This window comes from Plecotus auritus (genome assembly GCF_963455305.1).
Source record: "Plecotus auritus genome assembly, chromosome: X".
In the NCBI taxonomy this organism is placed as follows: Eukaryota; Metazoa; Chordata; class Mammalia; order Chiroptera; family Vespertilionidae; genus Plecotus; species Plecotus auritus.
In genome coordinates this window covers 43,976,289-43,997,475 of record NC_137784.1, presented here as the reverse complement: position 1 = coordinate 43,997,475, position 21,187 = coordinate 43,976,289, and the positions used below count along the sequence as shown (strand labels likewise).

The 21,187-nt window shown below is 44.7% G+C and overlaps 2 protein-coding genes across 15 annotated transcripts in view; both read left to right on the top strand.

Moving 5' to 3' along the window:
- The window catches only part of ARHGEF9 (Cdc42 guanine nucleotide exchange factor 9), a 251,908-nt gene that overhangs the window by 9,115 nt on the left and 221,606 nt on the right, over nucleotides 1-21,187 (top strand). For 3 of the 14 annotated variants that reach the window (XM_080653037.1, XM_080653045.1, XM_080653044.1), the window contains exons 1-2: nucleotides 18,306-18,432; nucleotides 19,144-19,272. The exons of 2 other annotated variants lie outside the window; for them this stretch is intronic. In XM_080653037.1, the coding sequence (XP_080509163.1) occupies nucleotides 19,180-19,272 (93 nt within the window). In that variant the 5' untranslated portion in view covers nucleotides 18,306-18,432; nucleotides 19,144-19,179. Of the gene's footprint in view, nucleotides 1-18,298; nucleotides 18,444-19,143; nucleotides 19,273-21,187 lie in introns of those variants that run through there. 9 more of the 14 variants (XM_080653049.1, XM_080653043.1, XM_080653035.1 and 6 more) reach the window with 7 other exon arrangements.
- Nucleotides 18,076-18,255, top strand: LOC308240087 (uncharacterized protein; the record flags this gene model as incomplete). The annotated part of the gene is made up of 1 exon (XM_080653050.1): nucleotides 18,076-18,255. One exon carries the CDS (start codon nucleotides 18,076-18,078, stop codon nucleotides 18,253-18,255), a length of 180 nt encoding a protein of 59 aa, XP_080509176.1.

The window sequence follows — 21,187 nt, the reverse complement described above, 5'->3', positions numbered from 1 at the left end:
TGCACATAGCAATCACTCAATTAATGATGGCCTTTATTATTTTAATACTAGAGGCCTGGTGCACGAAATTTGTGCACTCGGGGAGGGGGGTCCCTCAGCCCAGATTGATTGAGGATGCAGGCCAGGCTGAGGGACCCCACTGGTGCATGATTGGGGCTGGGGAAGGACGTGGGAGGTTGGGGAGCCAGGAGGGACCACAAGAGGTCTCCAGGGCATGTCCAGCCCATCTTGCTCAGTCCCGATAGGCCAGACCCCAGCAGCAAGCAAACCTACTGGTTGGAGTGTCTGCCCCCTTGTGGTCAGTGCATGTCATAGCGAGTGGTTGAGCGGCCTTAGCATATCATTAGCATATTACACTTTGATTGGTTGAATGGCTGACTGGATGACCAGACACTTAGCATATCAGGCTATTATATAAGATAATAGTAATCCCTCACATTTGTTCAGTATTTTGCATTTTCAAAGCACCTTCATATACTAATTTACATAAGCCTCACAGCACTCTCCCCAACACACACCACATGTTCATTAATTTGCTTATTCAATAATATTTATTGAGTATTTGCTATGTACCAGGCACTGTTCTAGGCATTGGTGAATGGTGAACAAAGAAGACAAAAATCCTTTCCTCATGGAACAAATTTTCTACTAAGGAAAATACATGCTAAGCAGATGCTTAAATAAAATATGTAGTATGTTAATTCTAAGGAGAAAAAGTGAAGCAGGGGAGAAGAATAAGAAGTATGTGTGTGGGTGGTTAAAACTTTATATTCCTATTTTTTGCTACACTTCCCTCACAAGGTTGCCATGAGGTTGAAATGCAATAAAAGGCCTCAATATTCAGGAAGATGTAAAGTTTCATTTAAATGTAAGCTGCAGTTATTTTGGGGGTTGATAATTTTCTCTTAGTCTTTACTTGCTGTTCCCTTCTCCAGCATCAGTACAAGAGTTGTGGTGTGGCAGAAAGGAAACTTGGTTCTGGGCCTTGCCCTGGCCTAACAGTTTCATAAAATCCCAAATGTATAGAATTTTACAGCTCTAAAGCACTTTCTTCAGAACTTGGTCTTCTGGTTCTTAATCCTTTGTTCATTCTCATTCTTCTATGAAGTGGTGAGAGCTGGGGTAAGTCACTTTCCTTCTGAAAAGTAAAGTGTTCTCCTTCTGTAAAATGGGAATGATTACCTCTCTCCCACTTGACAGCCTTCTTGGGCTATTGTGAGGTGCAAATCAGAAAATGGGGATAAAAGGGCTTTATAGGTCATGAAATGAGCCTGCAAGGGCTGGTTGCTGGAATATGGAGAATTGGTACCCCTGATTAAGCAAATTGTTTTGTCCTTTGTAAATTGATTTTATGTGTGGAGCGGGGAGAGTGAGCCTTCAGGGTGCTACTTCCTTTCCTTTCTGAGAAGCTGTTAATGATAGTGAGATTACCACTAAGCCTCAGCACCTTCTCAAAATAGGAACAAATACCTGGGAACACTTGGCATCTCACAATGGAGTGGCAGCCAGTAATATGTGGCCCCTTTTGGCCACTCTGCTTTAAAGAGGTGGGAACCAGGACACATCTTCTGACATTTAATATACGAATGACTCATGGCCTTTAAAGACCTCCACTTGCCCCTTAGATATTCTCTCATTTGGAATGCTGAAGGTGAGAGGGCAACCTTGAATAAGTAGAATCTTCATTTAGTATCCAACCCCCTCCTTTTTCTACTGTAACAATTCTCATCCTAACCAAAATTTTTATTCCATAGGGAACTTTCAAATTCATTATCTCATCATCTCATTGGTAGGTAATTTTGTTTTTTTCTATTTATACGTTAGGAAACTGAGGTTCAGAGAGTATGTAATTTGCCTAAAGTTAGGGGCAGAAATAGTACTCAAACCCTTAAATAATAGTAATTGCCAGTATTTACTGAACATTATTATGTGCCAAGCATTATTGTAAGTGCTTTACATGTATTCACTCATTAAACCCTCACCAACAACCTTATTAATCATCTCCCTGTTTTGCAGATGAGGAAACTAGGGTGCTGAGAATCCAGGGCTTGCTCAAAATTAAGGGCAGATTGAGTACCAGAGCATTATACCATTCATCCCATTTTAAAGATGAGAAAAATGAGGTTTGAAGTTATTAACTTGCTAAAATAACCAGCAATTAGCAAAACTAAAGTTGAACCTCAGCAGGCAGACCCCAGTGTCTATGTTCTCAACTATCAAGCTTTACTGCTTCTAAGTGTAGGGCTCTTCCTAGCTTGATTAATTGAAGCAGAGGGAGAAGTGAGGGAAGGAATGACTTATGAAGCTCACACAGCATACTTAACATTTTTAAATTTAATATTTGAATGGATAATATATTCACATAGTTTAAAAATCTAACTATAAAAACATATAGAGTGGATGTTCTCTGTCCACCCAGGTACCCTATTATAGTACACCAGCTTTATAGTTTTTGATGCATCTTTCCAGAGTTTCTTTATGCAGATATAAACATATCTTATTATTTCCCTTATTTTTTTACCCCACAACACATATATTTTATATACTATTCTGCATATTTATTTTTTACATAATGTATCTTTAAGATATCTCCCTATCAGTCCACAGAGATCTTCAACAGTCTCAGCTGTTGCTTCACAAGTCTCTACAAGCCTCCATCCACTGTTTGTCCTGTGCATATCTCTTCTTTACCATCCTTTGATAGTGTCCAATCCTCTCTTTACATCTTCACTCCGAGCCTCTTTGCTAGACTACCTTGGACTTCTATAGAAAATAGAGTTCCTGAGTCAATTGGTTAGACTACTTCTGACATATCCACAATGTGACAAACTCCCCAGCTAAACTAACCAACTTTCCTCCTATTGCAGTTTTATCTTATTCTTATCATCTGCCTATCCACCTACCAATCTACCTGTTTATCTATGTAATGTTTGTGGAGCACCTATTATGAGCAAGACTCCATGCTTAGTTTGATGATGAGTGCTTAGTGTCCTGACTTCACAGTTGTTTACAGTTTAAATAAAGCCTATAACTAAATAAACCTGGACATGGGGGTGAGCATGAGCAACTGGTTGAATGAGTCATGAGGCCCAAGAATGGAACTATCCAGGAGTTTAGACTTCAAAACTAAACAATGGGCCTGATACTGAGGGAAGCATTCACTGTCTATGCCAGTCTTGGATTGATGCATGATTGGATTTGGTTTTCCCAGAAAGATCCTGTGCCTGAGATTAAAGCATTGTACTTCCTCTGAAAGGGCTTTTAGATCCTTGCTGCTCTTTTCCAACTAGTCCTTTCTACCCTGAGTTAGAGGCAAGTTGTGTGACCCACTAACTTACTTGAATAGAACTAAAATAAGTCCCCTCTCATAAATAAAGTAAAATAAAGAAAAATAAAGAAAAGGAAAAGGAAAGAAAAGGAAAATAAATAGGCCTGAAATAGAGCCATTGAAAAGAAGAGAAGGAAACTGCTGTTCTTGGATATTTATTCAGTTATGTATTTAGTCTTTGGCCACAGGAGGGCAGTATAGGCAGTGTTTCTTGAGGGAAGGGCTTCTGGGTGATGGTTTGAGTGGTGTCTGTGCAAACAGGGAACAGAAAACCAAAGAGGTCCTAAAATTCTCAGCCTGCAATCTGAAACTTTTAGTCCCTTTTGGACTAGTTCTAACTAATGAAGGCCCTTGGTGAGTGAGGGGCCAAGGTCGGTATCACGGGCTGCAGCACAAACTATTTTTCATGATACATCTTCTCTACAGCCTACATTGTAAGTCAGCAGTGCTATATGCCTTCGTCTTTATTTATTCACTCATTCAGTTAGTTATTCAGTCATGAAAAAATATTTATTGTATGCCAAGCACTGTTCTCAGTGCTGGAGATAAACAATAAACAGAACAGTCTCTGCCTTCATGGATCTTACAATGTATAAAGGGAGACAATAAACCAATAAGTAAATAATTATGTAACATTTCAGGTAGAAGGAAAAATGGCTAGAAGGAAAAGCAGGATAATGGAATATGGGCTGATGGGGTCATCCAGTTTTAGAGAGGGTGGTCAGGGAAGGATTCCTTTCCAGGAGATGAAAGAGCTAAAATTGTAGATAGCTAGGAGAAAAGTATTTAGGTAGAGTAAAATTCATAACCCTATATTTGATTTCCTTCCTAAAACTCCACCCCCTACAACCATATATGAAACCGTATTCTTTAACTTAAGCTTATCACCCATTACACTTTCCTCAAGGTACCCCATTTGGGACCAGCTTCATTTCTGCCATACATTTGGCAAGGCTGATGAAGGTTTACAATAGTCAATGATTTATTCTAAGCTGCAAATGAAAGCAAACCATAGCTTTTTTTATCTTTAAGGAAGTTAAGGGACTTATTTGGGGTCACACTGCTACCAAGAAGCAGAGGCTGGGTTTACATCTGAAAGTTTTAACTTCCCATCCACTGTTCTTTGCACTTTGCATTAGCTTCTCAAGGCATTGTGGGATCACAGCAGCACATGTATCAGCATTTTATAGGTGAACATGAGCTCATAAGATCTTCATAAGAATCAGTGTTCATAATAAGGGAGGTAACAGTCCCATTCTACTCCCCATTGTTGCTTCCATCTGGATGTGTGTTCTGAGGGATAGGGACAAATTGATAAGCAATAAGCCTGCAGAAGGGACTGCAAACGATGCCACAGTGGAATAGCTTAAAGAAATGATCATGTTTATCTTGGAAAACGTGTGTGTGTGTTAGAGGTTGTTCACAATGAATAGAGTTTGAACCTGTGACAGATGTCTTCAAACCCTTAAGAGGACTATTGCTTAGAAAGACTTGGCTTTTTTTTTTTTTTTTTTTTTTTTTTTGCGTGGCCTAGTGGATGGTACTGTAACACGTTTTTGGAAGCTTCAGAGTGAGCTTCCTATTACTGAAAATATTCAGAAATTGCTGGATAAAACTCATTAAGGATAGTGGGAGAAAAGGGTGGGCTTTGGAAACATATCTCAGTTTAAATCTTGCTACTGCTTCATTCTACCTTCATCCTACCTGGGAAATGGTATAAACACTCTGAATATTAGTTTCTCACTCTTTATTTTTTAAATATATTTTAATTGAATTTTTACAGAGAGGAAGGGAGAGGGATAGAGAGTTAGAAACATCAATGAGAGAGAAACCGATCAGCTGCCTCCTGCATACCCCCTACTGGGGATATGCTGCAACCAAGGTACATGCCTTTGACTGGAATAGAACCTGGGACCCTTCAGTCCGCAGGCCGATGCTCTATCCACTGAGCCAAACCGTTCAGGGCAGTTTCTCACTCTTTAAAATAGCAATAAGGGCTCTGGGCAGTGTGGCTCAGTTGGTTGGAGCATCATCCCATACACCAAAATGTGGCAGGTTCAAGTCCCAGTCAGGGTATATACCCAGGTTGTGAATTTCATCTCCACTCAGTGCATTGGTCAGTGCATGTACGGGAGGCAACTGATTAATGTTTCTCTCACACAGATGTTTCTCTCTCTCTCTCTATCTCTCTCTGGAATCAATAAAATTAAAATAGCAATAATGATTTCTTCTGTTCAGGCTTCTGGGGAAGATTAAATAAAATAATATGTTGAAAGGCCTAGGACCATGTGTGCCCAAAGTAAGTATTTCCTCCTCCCTCCCACTCCTTGTACCCAACACTTCAGAAGGATTCCTACATAAGAAGATTGGGAGAAATTTCTATGAAGTTCTATGATTCATTCTATAATTACCAACAACTTTATTCATTATCTGACTGTGCTTGGGACACTTTACTGTATGACAGTGAAATTATGTGTGTTTGTGACTGTCTTTCCCAATAGACTGTAAGCTTCCTGAGAGCCTCTCTGTATCCCTTAGCTGTCAAAGTAAGTGCGCCCATTTAATTTAAATTATTTTGGAGAGTGTTGATCTCTGTGCTGAATAGTTGAACTAATCAAGAGTTCATGACCTCAGGGAGCTGACTTTTAAATGGAGTTGACATGAATGAATGTTCAAGAGCATCTAATCACATCAGTAGCCAGGACAATGAACAGATGGAACTCAATATCTTTGGACTGCCTGTGGCAAGCATCAGAGGGATTATCACTTAGCTGGGGTGGGGGTTGTATAGCAAATAAGTGAGTAACAGTAGGGGTCAACACAAAATGTGAAACTTTCCTTGGGTGGTGTGGCACAAGTGGGAATTTGGAAGCTGCCCGAACCATGAGATGCAAGGGACAACAAAGCATTTGCTTTTCTCTGAGAGCAGGCAAAGAGGTAACACCTATGTTTTTTTGTACCTGGAAGGTAGGCCACTGGAACTTAGGTCAGGACATTGAAACAGTTTATTCCCATTACTCAGGTGACATCATGGACAGGGCTGGTATCAAATGTCATGTTCTAGAGCAGCCGTGGGCAAACTATGGCCCGCGGGCCGGATCCGGCCCATTCGGCTGTTCTATCTGGCCCGCGGAGCCGAAAGAGCGGAGGGTTCTCTTGCTCTCCCCTCCGCTCCTTCACCAGCAGCAGTGTTAACATGGCAACGTCGGGAAACACTGCTGCAGCTCCTTCTTCTGAGTGGGTGGATTTATATCCGCCCATTCAGTAGAAGGAACAACCTCTCAATATTCCAGAGGCTCCTTGTAATGCCCGCAGACGCGTCTCCCGACATCACCCTGGGAATGCGTAGACACGTTATCGTGGTGATGTAGGGAGACACGCCCTTGGAGAGCACAGTATCAGAGCCTTTCTGAGGTAAGATTAAGAGCTCTACTCAAACACAATTTTTCCCTGTTCCCACATTCTGTACATCACAATGACTTGTTAATAAAACTGTTATGCCCAGATTTCGTGATTCCCAAAGACCACGAGGGAGCCGAGTCCAATGCAAAAGCAAAGAGCCTTTTAATCGAGCTAGCTCGAGCTCAGTCCCACACACACACCCACCGGCGCAGCGGCGAAGTGGAGAGAGAGAGAGAGAGTTAGTTCTCTCCCCCAAACGCGCTGAGTTATAGGGGGCCTGGGAGAGGTAGGAGGGGTGAGGTAGTGTGGCCTCCGCTGATTGGTCGGGATCAGGTTGCACATGGGGGCAGGGTGCGGCTTACCTTCCCCTTGCATTTCTATTGGCTAATTCAAAAGTGTGGGTTGGGCTCTTGGAGAGGTTCTAGGGCGGGAACCTGACTCTACGAGGTGAAAGATATGGAACAAAGGGAACATGGAGTCGGTCTCTCCCCGCCCTTTCATTCCCCCCTTGTCTTGAAACTTACAGGCCCAATCATGGGTCGGTTTGTATTTCTACTGGACAACATTCCTGGGTCACGAGGGTACACCATCACAAATTCCCTGTACTGATAAAATCGGAGTCCCCAAGTCTTCCTTCCCCCTCCAGCATCAGGCAGGTCGAGCACGCCGTAGCTTGAGCTTGAGCGGGTTGCGTTGATCTCGATCGATGCTCCATTTGGTGACGAAGTCTTCCTGGATCACAGATGGGTCCGCTGACCGGACGTGAGTGTGATGGACCCAGGTCACGACGCCGTCTACCTTGAGAGCGGTGGGGGTCGTCAGCACCACGACATAGGGACCCTTCCATCGTGGCTCAAGGGTCTCCCAGCGGTGTATAGCACGGAGGCGTGGCCAAATGTCTTCGTGCGCTCTCTGGAGCCCTCTCAAGGAAAGAAACAGTTCTTGACTTTCAAATTCTGTAAGAAATTCGGCTTTAAGGTTAGGGATAATAGGGGGTGGCCGGCCAAACATGATCTCATAAGGAGTAAAACCCAGGGTGTAGGGAGAGTTCCTAACCCGGTAAAGGACATATGGAAGGAGAGCCACCCAGTCCCCGCCAGTCTCCATGGTCAATTTGGTAAGGGTCTCTTTTAGAGTTCTATTCATCCTTTCTACTTGCCCTGAGCTTTGGGGCCTATAAGCACAATGCAATTTCCAATTTGCCCCAATGGCCTTGGCCACTGCCTGCGTTACCTGCGAGACAAAAGCTGATCCATTGTCTGACCCTATCTCAGCGGGAAAACCGTACCTAGGCAAGATGTCTTCCAGCATATACCGTCACCCCTTCTCCTCCTTTGCTTGGGGAAGCTTCCTAATGTGCTGTAACTCCTCCAGGGAATATCCTGGCTGAACTGGCGGAACTGGGTCTCCTGGGTCTGGGAGCTGTAAGGCCATGGTGGGGATCGGAGAAATGGCTACTGCCTTGGCCTCCTGGTCAGCCCTGTGGTTTCCTCTTGCCACTGGGTTGTCAGCCTTCTGGTGTCCTTGGCAGTGTATGATGGCCAATTTGGCAGGGAGCCATAAGGCTGAGAGTAAGTCGAGTATCTCCTGTTTATTCTTTATAGTCCACCCCTCTGCTGTTAGTAGCCCTCTCTCTTGGTAGATTGCCCCATGAACATGAGCGGTGGCGAATGCATACCGGCTGTCTGTGTAGATGTTGAGCCGCTTTCCAGCTCCCAGTGTCAGGGCCTTGGTGAGGGCCACAAGCTCTGCTCTCTGGGCTGACGTCCCGGAGGCAGAGCCTCTGCCCATACAGTGTCCGTTTCAGTGTCTACAGCGGCACCCGCATACCTGCTCCCATCCCGTATGAAGATGCTTCCATCCTTGAACCAGGTGACATCTGCATCTGGAAGGGGCTGGTTGGTCAGGTCCTTCTGGAGCCCATTCACTTGCTCTAGGATTCCTAGGTCCTCGTGCAGGGCCTCGTCGAAGATAGTGGGCGAGTTCTTGAACCCGAGGCAACCAAGTCCATGTCAGTTGTCCGCTGTAGCCCTCTTCCGGGTCATGCCATTCGAAAGCAAACAGGGGTTGACTACAGAGAGCGAGTGGCAAACTGAAAAAGGCATCCTTCAAATCTAACACAGTATACCAGACACGGGAGGGTGCCAGAGAGCTTAAGAGAGTGTATGGGTTGGGGACCGTTGGATGTATGTCCATAACTCTTTTATTTACTTCTCGGAGGTCCTGTACCGGCTGGTAGTCATTCGTGTGGGGCTTCTTGACTGGCAGGAGGGGGGTGTTCCAGGAACTCTACCAGGATTGGGGCCCTGTGGGCGGCGAGCCCCACTCCCCCTGTCTCCACCCAAGCCGTGGGGAACTCCTGCAGCCATTCGTCTGTGCTGCCCTCTATTGGAGAGGCTTTTTGGTGAAGCCGGTACTCATCCTCCAGCCTTATGGTCAGGACCGTCCTCCTGGTTGCTGGCGAGTCGGTGGAGACGGCGGTTCCGTTCCTCTGAAGAGTCCGCGGTGGTGGCGAGCAGGATCTTAGCTAGGTCTCGGGTTTGTTTGCTGCTCGCAGCCGCTGCAGCATGAGCCTGCCTTTCTTCCGGGGGCTCCCTGTTATTATACACCTTCTTGGCTACCTCCAGTAGGTCCTTTAAACTCTTCTCCCCCAGCCTATCTACTTTTTGCCGCAGCCGATTGGTTTACAAAGCTTATGATCACAGCTGCCTTGTTTTCAGGAGCTTCTGGATTCATGGGGGTGTAGGTGCGGTATGCCTCCATGATCTGTTCTAAAAAGACAGCTGGAGACTCATCCCTTTCCTGCTGAACATTCCCTACCTTGGCCAAATTAGTTGGCTTTCTAGCAGCCATTCGGAGACCCCCCATTAGAGTCTGGCGGTAGACCCGGAGCCTCTCCTTACCTTCTGCAGTGTTGAAATCCCATTCAGGCCTAGTTAAGGGAAAAGAGACATCTATCTGGACCGGGTTGGTGGTTGGGTTCCCGTCCACGCCTGGAACCACTTTCTGGGCCTCATTGAGGATTCTTTCCCTCTCCTCAGTTGTGAACAGGACCTGTAAAAGCTGTTGGCAGTCATCCCACTTGGGCTGGTGGGTGAAAAGGACAGAATCTAACAGATCAATAAGCCCTGCTGGCTTCTCAGAGAACTTAGGATTCTGAGCCTTCCAGTTGTAAAGGTCACTAGTGGCAAAAGGCCAATAGTGATGGAGTTGATTGCCATCTGCATCTGGGAGCCCACCGGAACCGTAGCCGCTCCAGGAACTCTGCTCCCCGTGGCATCCGCTTCCCCTCTCGTGGGAGGATCACCCCCCTGTGGACTCCTAGGGGCCTGATATGAGGGAGGAAAGATTAGTTCCTCTTCAGTTCCCCCCTGAAAGACAGGGTAGAGGGGAGCTGATGGCGGGGTGAGGTCCTTCTTCTTCTTCACCTTCTCCGTTTCCTGCAAAGCAAGTATGGGTTTCAGCTCCAGGGGCGCAGGGACAGAAAGGGCTTAAGCCAGGAGGGTAGCTCTTTCACGAGGTCCTGCCAAGTAATAATGTAAGGGAGTTGATCAGGATGTCCCTTCTTGGGCTGAGAGACGATGTCCCTCACCCGGTGGATGGTGGGGAGGTCAAAGGTCCCCTCCGGCGGCCACCCGACACTAAAAGTTGGCCATTCCCTAGAACAAAAAGTTTGCCACCGGCCCTTCCGGACCTCTACACTGAGTTTGCTAGCTCTTCCCTTAACCTCTTTGAAATGATCAACCATAATGCTTAAAGGAGTGGTTTGAGTCTGTCCCATGATGTCTGTCAACAGAGTCCACAAAACAAAACAGAAAAACACAGACACAGACAAACAAAGGGCCCTTAAGACAAGCTTTCCAACGCAAGTCCGTTGGAACAAAACTGACAAAACCGAAAGTGTGGACGATGGCCTCATGCCGATCGGTGGGAGCAACCCACCTCGTCCCAGAGGTTTGAGGGGAATACACGTCCCTCCTGAAGGAGGATCAGGACGTCTCCCAATTCCTCCCGCCCGTGGTCCTCCGGTGCGTCCACCTAGACCGCTTCGGGCACTACCAGAGATTCAGAAATGAGCTCACACAAAAAAGAGACAAGGAACAGACAGACACCTACCGTGGCCAGTCAGACTCTATGGATCGGGGGTCCCTTGAGGTTCTTGGGGATCCCGGACGAGCCCCCAAATGTTATGCCCAGATTTCGTGATTCCCAAAGACCACGAGGGAGCCGAGTCCGATGCAAAAGCAAAGAGCCTTTTAATCGAGCTAGCTCGAGCTCAGTCCCATACACACACCCACCGGCGCAGCGGCGAGGTGGAGATAGAGAGAGAGCGTCAGCCCCCAAACGTGCTGATTTATAGGGGGCCTGGGAGAGGTAGGAGGGGTGAGGTAGTGTGGCCTCCGCTGATTGGTCGGGATCAGGTTGCACATGGGGGCAGGGTGCGGCTTACCTTCCCCTTGCATTTCTATTGGTTAATTCAAAAGTGTGGGTTGGGCTCTTGGAGAGGTTCTAGGGCGGGAACCTGACTCCACGAGGTGAAAGATATGTAACAAAGGGAACATGGAGTCGGTCTCTCCCCGCCCTTTCAAAAACAACAAAGACTTTCAGCTTTTAGGGCTTGTATCCACTGCAGTTTTTTTTCCCACTGCGGACACGCGCAGCAGGGAAAAAGACACACAGAGGACATGTCACACTAGCCATGCTGCGGCTGCATTTTTTTGCTGATACGGATGCGGTATCAGTAACGCTACCATGGCCACTAACCGCATGTGTTAGCGGCAAAACAAATGCATTTTGGGCTGCGTTTGCTTCTCCCCCTTGCGCCTGTAAAAATGCGTGCTATAGGGCATTTGTGTTAACATGCACCACTGCACATTAGCATCAATGCAAACATGATGGAAACCTGTGTACCCTGCATTAACCCTAGCTGCGCTGCATTGCAGTACTGCACCATACTGCAACGGAAGCATGACTAGTGTGAACGAACCCTAATTCAGTGGGTTGAACAAAAAGATTGTATAGAAATGTGATGAGCTAAAGATTTTATTACAAAATCGCTTAATTTCAGGGTTTCAGAAGTAATTGGACAAATGAAAAACTGAAAATCAAATGTTCATATCTAATACTTGGATGAAACCCTTTCCTGGTAATGACAGCCTGAAGTCTTGTACTTATGGACATCACCAGATGCTGGGTTTTCTCCTTTGTAATGCTCTGCCAGGCTGTCACAGTAGGGGTATATATATAAATATCCTGCCATTTCCAGCTTTTAATAAGAAAAACTGTTGCAATGGGCATTTAAAAGTGGCACTTGGTTGTTTTTATAGAGTCCAGTGGATGCAATCTGACATTGATAATGGGCTCTTTCACACTATGTGCACTGCGGCTGTTTTTTGCCAGTAACGGAAGTGCTAGTGGTAACTACTGGTTACCCATGTTTAGCACTGCCCTAGCACCTCCCATACAAGTGTGACTGGAAGACACAGCAATGTGCAGCTATGTGTGTTACCATAAACAAAGGGCCTGTGTGAAAGATACACAGGTTTCCTATGGAGGAAAGGGGTTGTTCTCTATGGTCAGGGTGTGCCTCTGTCCCATGTCTGAACTTTTTCAGATGATTTTGTTATATATATATTTTTTAGAAGACCAAAAATGTTATAGTAGAGCAAATTTAATCACTTGTTTTTATACTTTACTGTCTTATTTTAGTAAAGAATTTAATAAGAGAATGGTACTGTTGGTTTTAGCCCAATATTAAACATGAGTGGACCAAAGAAAAGGAAAGTGGACAGTGAATGCCGAGTGTTTAAGAGGGAGTGGACAACAAATTATTTTTTCACCTAAGTCCGATCAATGCCGGTATGTCTGATATGCCAGGAAACACTTGCAGTCTTCAAAGAGTACAATCTCAGCCGTCACTTTGCCACAAAGCATGGCAACTATGCTAGCAAGCAGTCACCTCAAGAACGGGAGGCTACTGCACAGAGGTTGATGGCTAAATTACAGGCTCAACAAAATGTCTTTCACAGACAAACTGCAATTCAAGAGACAACTACCAAAGCAAGTTTTATGCTATCATTCAAATTAGCAAAAGCTAGCAAACCTCTCTCTGAAGGCGAGTTTTTGAAAGAATGTATGATAGAGACAGCAGGTCTCTTGTGTCCAGAGAGCAAAGGCAAGTTTGAAAAACTCAGCTTATTGCACAGGACAGTGACTTGTCGAGTGGAACTGATTGATGAAGACTTGGCCAGCAAGTTCAATAGTAGACAAATTTCAGACAAAGTCTTCACTCATTTTGCCACACTAGCCACACAGAAGGAGACCATCCAAAACGTGAAGAAATACAGCAAATCACTGGATGACCTGCATGCAGAATTCTGTCGTCGGTTTTCTGATGTTGAAAAAATTGACCAGTCACTTCAACTGGTGGCCTGTCCTTTGTCACAAAACCCTGAAACAGCACCAGAAGAGGTGCAACTGGAACTCATCAATCTTCAGTATATGAATTACTGTGCTGGGGCTGCCCCCTGAGGCAGAGTTGTTCTTGGCAGTGTCTGGTGATTGCTGGAGTCCCCCTTTGGGTGTGCTGTTTGTTTGGCTGTTTTTGTCGAGCTCTGATGTGGTCTGAAGTCTACCACTGGTTGTGTTGGTTCTGGGTCCACTTGGCTGGTGTTCAGGTACAGTTTGATGTCAGATGTCAAGTGTAACCAGCCTTGGGCTACCTGTGTGGTGCTACCACACTAATCATTGCTTATGGCTGTATTTACTGCACCTGGGTGTGTGTGGTAGGGGTCAATCTCTGTAAGCTGGGCACAGATCTGTAAAAGTTCCAAGGTTCCCTGCCTCCACCTGTCAGTTATTCTGACTCCTCCAGAGGTTGTGTTTTCTTCTTCCAGAACCTTCCGAAGAAAGACTGTAAAGTAGGCCCAGGCTGGCTGCGAAGCGCAAACCCTTCAACATGTGATGAGCTTGGTAGGGTGGGGCAACCGGGGTTGGGAGGATGGAGCTAGAGGGTCATCTACTTGGGGGCTGTGCCATCAGGCACTCAATGAGGGGTAAGTGGCCCCCTACTCCAGAGCACCATCCTGATCACCAGTATCTGTCTCAACATAATCTAGAAGAGTGGCTTTCAAATTATTTTGATCATTATCTGCTTTAAGAAATACCTTTTACATCATAACCTAGCACATTAACATTTATATAAATCTGAAACAAAAGCTATATTAAACAGCATTTACCCTAACCATATAGATATTTTATATAAATGGAATCATATAAAAGCCTTTTGTGTCTGGCTTCTTTCACTTATAATATTTTCTAAGTTCCACCCTTTTGATATACAACATTTGTTTATCCATTCACCATTTGATTGGTTTTTGTGTTGTTTCTATCATTTGACCATTGTGAATTGAATAATGCTCTTATGAATGTTCATGTACAAGTTTTTATGTGGACATGCTTTCCTTTTCTCCTAGGAGTGGAATTGTTGGCTCAAATATTAACTCTTTGTTTCACTTTTTAAGGAACTGCCAGACTGTTTTCCAAAGTGGCTTCACCATATTACATTCCCACCAGCAGTGTTATGAAGGTTCTAATGTTTCCACATCTTCCCCAACATTTGTTATCTAGCTTTTTTATATGGCCATTCTAGTGGGTGTAGAGTTATATCGCATTACAAGTAATGCTGTAGTAATATCCTGCATTTGCATTTCCTGCATTTGATTTGCATTTTCCTGATGGTTAATATTGAGCATATTTTCATGTTCTTATTGACCATTTCTTTGGAGAAATGTTATTCAGCTTCTTTGCCAATTTTTAAATTTGGTTATTTTGCTTTTTATAAATGAACTGGGGGCCCAGTGCATGAAATTTGTGCACAGAGGGGTGTCCCTCAGCTTGGCCTGCACCCTCTCCAATCAGGGATCAGGCCTAAACCAGCAGTCAGACATCCCTCTCCCAATCCAGGACCACTGGCTCCTAACCACTTGCCTACTTGCCTGCCTGATCGCCCCTAACTGCCTCTGCTTGTCAGCCTGATGCCCCCAATGGCTCCCCTGCTGGCCTGATTGCCCCCTAACTGCTCCCCTGCCAGCCTGACCACCCCGTAAGTGAGCCTAGAGCTACTGGGCAGCCTCCATTGGCGGCTTGCCTGAGCCTCGGGCTGGCCCTGGGCAACTGGGCAGCCACCATCCCCGGCTTGCCTGAGCTCACAGACACCATCTTCAGCTTGCCTGAGCCTTGGGCCGGCCCTGGGCAGCTGGGAAGCCACCATCGACAGCTTGCCTGAGCTCGCAGCCACCATCCCCAGCTTCTCTGAGCCTCGGGAGGTCCCTGGGCAGCGGCAGCCGCCAACCATGGCTTACCTGAGCCTCAGGCAGCCACTGTGGCTTTGTCCAGAAGGACATCTGGAAGGTCGTCTGGAAGGTCTCCCAGTCTAATTAGCATATTACCCTTTTATTAGTATAGATTGTAATAGCTCTTTTTTTTTTTAAATATATTTTATTGATTTTTTACAGAGAGGAAGGGAGAGGGATAGAGAGCTAGAAACATCGATGAGAGAGAAACATCGATCAGCTGCCTCCTGCACACCTCCCACTGGGGATGTGCCCGCAACCAAGGTACATGCCCTTGACCGGAATCGAACCCGGGACCCTTCAGTCCGCAGGCCGAGGCTCTATCCATTGAGCCAAACCGGTTTCGGCTGTAATAGCTCTTTATATATTCTAGACACAAGTCTCTTATGAAATATATAATTTGCAAATATTTTCTTCCATTCCATGGGTTCTCTTTTCACACGCTTGATAGTATCCTTTGAAGTACAAAATTTTTAATATTGATGAAGTCCATCTTATCTAGTTTTTTTTTGTTGCTTATGCTTTTCATGTCATTTCTAAGAAACAATTGTAAAATCAAGTCACAAAGATTTACAAATATTCTCCACATTTTGTTAAACCTAGCCACAACAATTAATAGTAATTCTTTAATATAATTAGATATTCAGTCTGTTCAAATTTCCAGTTGTCTCATAAATATCACAAATGTGTGTGTGTGTGTGCATGCATACACATGCACAAGTTTCACATGAGTCATCCAGTCTCTCCTTTTCCTTACTATTTATTTGCTTAAGAACTGGGTTGTTGGTCCTATAGTTTTGTACAGCGTGTATTCCAGGATTGCAGTTTAACATATTTTTCTGTCCTCCATTCTATAAATTGATAATTGGATCTAGAAACTTGACAGAAGTCAGGGTTTTTTTTTTGTCATAGGTGGTGTTATGAGCCAAAACTTTTATTTATTTATTTATTTTTATTGATTTATTTTAGAGAGAGAAGAATGACGAGAGAGAGACACTGATTTGTTGTTTCACTTATTTATGCATTCATTGGTTGATTCTTGTACGCGTCTTTACCAGAAATCAAACCTGCAACCTTGGTTAGAGCACTGTCCAGATATACCAACATTGCAGGTTTGATTTCTGGTCAAGCCCATACTTTTAAAGCGGGGACTTCTTTGGATTTTATTCTATCTTATAGGGCCAGCGGCCACTTTGTTTATGACCTGCATTCATTCAGAATTTTCAATCATCTAGTTAAGATGTTTGACTGATCCAGCCTCAAAAGATTTCTAAAAAATTGAAAGCAATTTTCATTCATCTTAGAGTATGTAGTATGGTAGAAGTCCCAGAATTTAATTTGCTTTGTCTCTGGCTAATTCAGTTTCTTGACTCACTCAACCAATATCTATCTGTTCACTTTTACAATATAAGAGTAAGAAGAGCCCTTAGACAAATTTCTGTTTAAGGTAGTCCTGAGTTTTTGAGGGCCTATGAGATCCATTAAAATGATATTTTTCTGAGGTGAGAGTTCAGAGGTTTCACTGAATTATCAGATAGGTCTAAGTCCTCATGTGACAGAAGGTAGATGGAGGCAGAGAGGGAAAAGAAGTTGCACAAAAGCCATACAACAAGCTTTAGGTAGCACTGGGAATAAATATGAAACTTCTGGTCTCTAGTCCAGGGCTTTTCCCTAGTTCAGGCACAGAGTCACAAATACAGAGCAGGACAGTGATTACAAGTAGATTGGAAGTTTTATGGAGGCTTCCTTTTATACTACCCAGCATGCTGGAAAAGTGCAAGCCACCATCATCTAAAGAAACCAAAATAGGAAAGGAAATCTGACCTGCAAGTGTGGATATATCAGAGAAAGCCAAGTAGAACTGGATTTTGGATAATTTGTAGAGTATCCTTGTTTGTTGAGTTTGTATACCTAATTGAGTTGTCTGTAAAAATTTAGGCAGGGGCCAAAGGCACCTTTGCTTCTTTCTTGTCCAGGCTCCAAACAAAGTGGCTGCCAAGGCATGACTCCTCCCCATCTACCTATCCCATTTAAAAAAGTATTTTCCCTCTTCCCCATCCTTTTTCTTTCCTTAGTAAAACCCTTCTCTAATGTTACCCCTTATCCCTTCTTCCTCCTTCCCATCTTTCTTTCTCTTTTTCCCTTGTTCCACAGGGTCTTCCCCTTATTTCCTCCTCCCTCCCTCCTGCCACATCCTATCCCATCTACTCCTTTCTTCTTTCCAAGTCCTTTTCTGCCCTTCCACTCTCTCTCCCTACATCCCCCTCAATCCACTCAGAAGAAGCTCTCCACCCCCACACCGGAACCGAGGCTGGTGGCTCCTGAGAATGGAGCAAGACTGCTTGAGGTGCCTTGAGCCCTCCAATTGGTTTTCTCTGCTAACACGCCAGCCTAAGTTCCGCCCCCCAGCGGGAAACCATGCTGCTATAGCACCTGCTATTGGCCGACGGGCCTGTCAACGGCTGGTGCTGCGCCTCACGCAGGCGTCTGCAGGGGCTTGGTGAATAAAAACTCAGCCTACAAGCTGGGGGCTGGGGGAAAGAGAGGGAGAGAGCCAGCAGGCAGGGTTGTAAGGTGTGGCTGGCAACCAGGAGCCCCACGAAGAGAGCTAGAAAGCGTAGGAAAGCAAGCGAACTAGAGGGAGTAGGGGAGACCGAGACTGACCGGTAGCCAGGCAGGCGGACGGACACACGCCGGACAGACAGATTGAGCAGGCGCTGGAGAACCTCGCACTGGTTCCTCCCGCCTTTCCCTTTGAAAGCCAGGATTTTGCCTTTTCCGTGGCGCCCGAGAGAGAATGCTGGACTCTGCCGACTTCAGCGCAAGCTAAGATTTCTCAGCTAGGGAAGAAAAATCAGCTCAATCCTGAGAAGGGGTGAAACAAGTCCCCCTCTTTCCCCTCCCCCCTCCCCCCATACCAAACTCGGGCACCAAACCCAACCCTTCCCTAACCATCCGACTTCCTCCTTTCCTTTCTAGAATGGTGGCTGTATGGACAGTCTGACAGAACAGAGACTGACATCTCCCAATCTGCCGGCCCCCCACCTGGAACACTACAGTGTTCTGCATTGCACCATGACCCTGGATGTGCAAACTGTAGTCGTTTTTGCCGTAATTGTAGTCCTCCTGCTTGTCAATGTCATACTCATGTTTTTCCTGGGAACGCGCTGAAGGAGTCCAGCCATCTGAACTGTTGCTAACTCTCGATTTGATTTCATCCAGAGAACCACCGAGAAAAAAAAATCAAGAGAGACAGTCAGAGACAGGGAAAGAGAGGGAGAGAAAGAGCAAGCTTTCTTACTCAGGGGGGAAAACGTTTTGAGCTTCAACATGGCCTCGCTGTGATATGTATGACGTTGGTATATTATCTCTCCCTAAATCTTTTGTCGTGTCTTGTCTTTTAAGTATGCCTGTGAGTGTAGTTGCTTATTGCTTGAGTAAAATTGTTGATAAAGAAATGCTTTCTATTTAAGTGTGCATGTGTGTGTGTGTGTGTGTGCATTCTCCATTTATGTGACGTTCACAGAACAAGCTCTGCATCCTTAAACAGTGGCTTTGGCTGTTTGTGGTGTCTTGTCAACTCATTTTCTTGAAAACTATTTTTAAATTCCATGAGGGAATTTTAGTCAAAATTTCTCTCTTGCTATCAGGACTGTATTTGGATTTGTTTGGGGTTAAAGGGGGCTTGTGGGAAGAGCATGATGAATTTTTGACATATTAGGAAAGACAGTCTTGCACTGGATGTTTAGAAGAAAAAAATGATGGAATGAATGAATTTAGAGAAACGATTCTTTAGTTTGTAATAGAAGAAAGGATTTGAGAAGTGATGTGGTGGGGTGCATTGAGCTGGCAGTTGGTGACTGTCCTTTGAATTTCAATTTGCTATCAAGGGTTCACAGTTTCCAATTTGGAAAGACGCCACCTTTAAAACATTTCTTAAAGCATTAAATATCAATTTTTTTTTGGAATTATGGTATGGGATGTAAAAGCATTACCTGACTGTTATGAATTTGTAAGAGAAGACACTGGTGAGCTTTTATTGGGTTTCTTTTCCCAAAGACTACCCCTGGATTTGAATTTGGGGATATTCTCTGTATGTCCTCCAAAAACAACAACAACAACAACAACAAGAAAAGCCAGCTCTTTACCCACCTTGGGAATAATAGTATTTGGATATGCCTCTTTCAGGTAATCTCACTTGCAATGATGTGCTTGAACTACATTTTAAATAGGACTTGCTCTAGTGCTAATGAGAAAGTGGTGGTTTTTGTTCGCCTACTTGTTTGTTCTTTAAGACCGGAAGTATCTCTAATTAAAAGATTTCCATAACAATGAAAGTATGTATCTTACTAAGTACAGTTTTGAGCATCACTAACCCATTCCCCTCCCCCCAAAGTCTGGATGGAATGGGGTATGAGTGGGGAAACCTTGAGCTAGAAACATTCTAATTTTCCATATATTTGCATATTTGTACCAATGGTGATGGTGGTGGTGGTTGCTGTTATCATTGCTATTATTATTTTTATATTTCTGTTTCTGCTAGAAAGCTCTTGGCAAAGCCAGGAAAAAGATGTCTCTGACACCAATGTGCATACTTGTTTTCCTCCCTTCTCCTACCTGCTGATGTAGGCAAGTCTTCCTGGTTCCCTTGCTTACCTGACTAGAAATAGTGCCGTTTCTGGCTCATGTAGCAATGAATCAGGGCGCATACACATCCACACACATGTTCCTCCTACACCCATGTGGGCAGCTGCTCATGTGTGATGTACAAATCTGCTGGAATTGTGCTTTCAAGTTCCATGTTCTGTTGTTTAATTTCTTGGGAACTGATTATGAAAGGATATGGGCTATGAAGGGGGCTCTTGAAGTTATCCTGACCTCAGAACCCAGAGAGTTTTATTTAATGGCATCAGAAGAGGTTTTTAGTCTTGAGGTCTGCTCTCTTTGGCTTGGTGTGGGCGAGAAGCTGACTTTTTAATTTGATTCGTACCATGGTATGAGCACGATCTGGACAGTTTGCTGGCACTGGTACTTATGTACTCCTTTGTGGGGGCCCCCTGAGTTGAACTAAGAACTTGTTTCTTTGCAATGAGACTCTAGTGAGACGGCCCTCCCCCCTAGCTCCAGTGGTATTATCTAAAGTAAGTTTATATTTTGACTGGGCACTTTGTTCTAAGACAGTATTGAAGAGTAGGACAGGCTCTAGGCTGGGCACTGAAGACCTGGGTTTTTTCTGTTCAGTGGCTGTTTGACCTTGGGCAATTTTTTTCCCTTCTCAGTGGGTTTGGGGTTCCCTGTAACATTGGCATTTGGGGATGGTTACACTAAGTGACCTCCAAGTTTTTGCATTCTGTGCTTTTCGGTGCCCATAGACACTTGAAATCAGAGGGGTGAACTGTAAAGACAAATGAAAAGGAAAACAAAATTTTAATCAAAGGATAATGGAAGGTGGGGGGAAGAAATAGCTGGTTGCTGGCATCTAGAGAAATTTTAAGTTTTGCCTAAGAGATTTTTTTTCACCTAACTATGTGAGAAAGCCACTACAACAATGGAATTTTTTTTCTTTTTCTTTTCCTCTGAGGGGAGAAGGGTTCTCTCTAAAGCTGGTCTTTGAGCCAGGTTTATGACAAAGTAGTGTCATGAAATGCCACAGCCTTCAGGACTGGGTGCCTAACAGGCCCTTGGCAGAAATCCTTTGGGAATGTATGTGTTTAGGTTGTGTGATAGTATGTTCATGGGTATGTGTGCACACCCTTCTGTGTGTGTGTGGGGGTGTACACTCATGAATGTGGATGGAGGTTGCTTGTGCAAGGAATGAGGAAAAACAAAAGGGCATGCATTGAGTTCCACAGTTCTGAATGGCCTCCTTGTATAGGATGGATGGGTGTTCCCCCTGCCAGTCTTCCCACCAACCCCCACAACCCCTCAGACTAAAGGGGTAGCTTGAATGAGCCCTTCCATCAGTAATTTAACTGGCAAAATCGGTAAGCATTTTTCAGATTAATTTATCTCTAGGCAAATAAGGGAATGTTGTTAACCAGATGGCAGGCCACCCTAGAGCAGCTTAAAGGGAGTTTGAGGAGTAGAAAACCAAAGTTGGCAG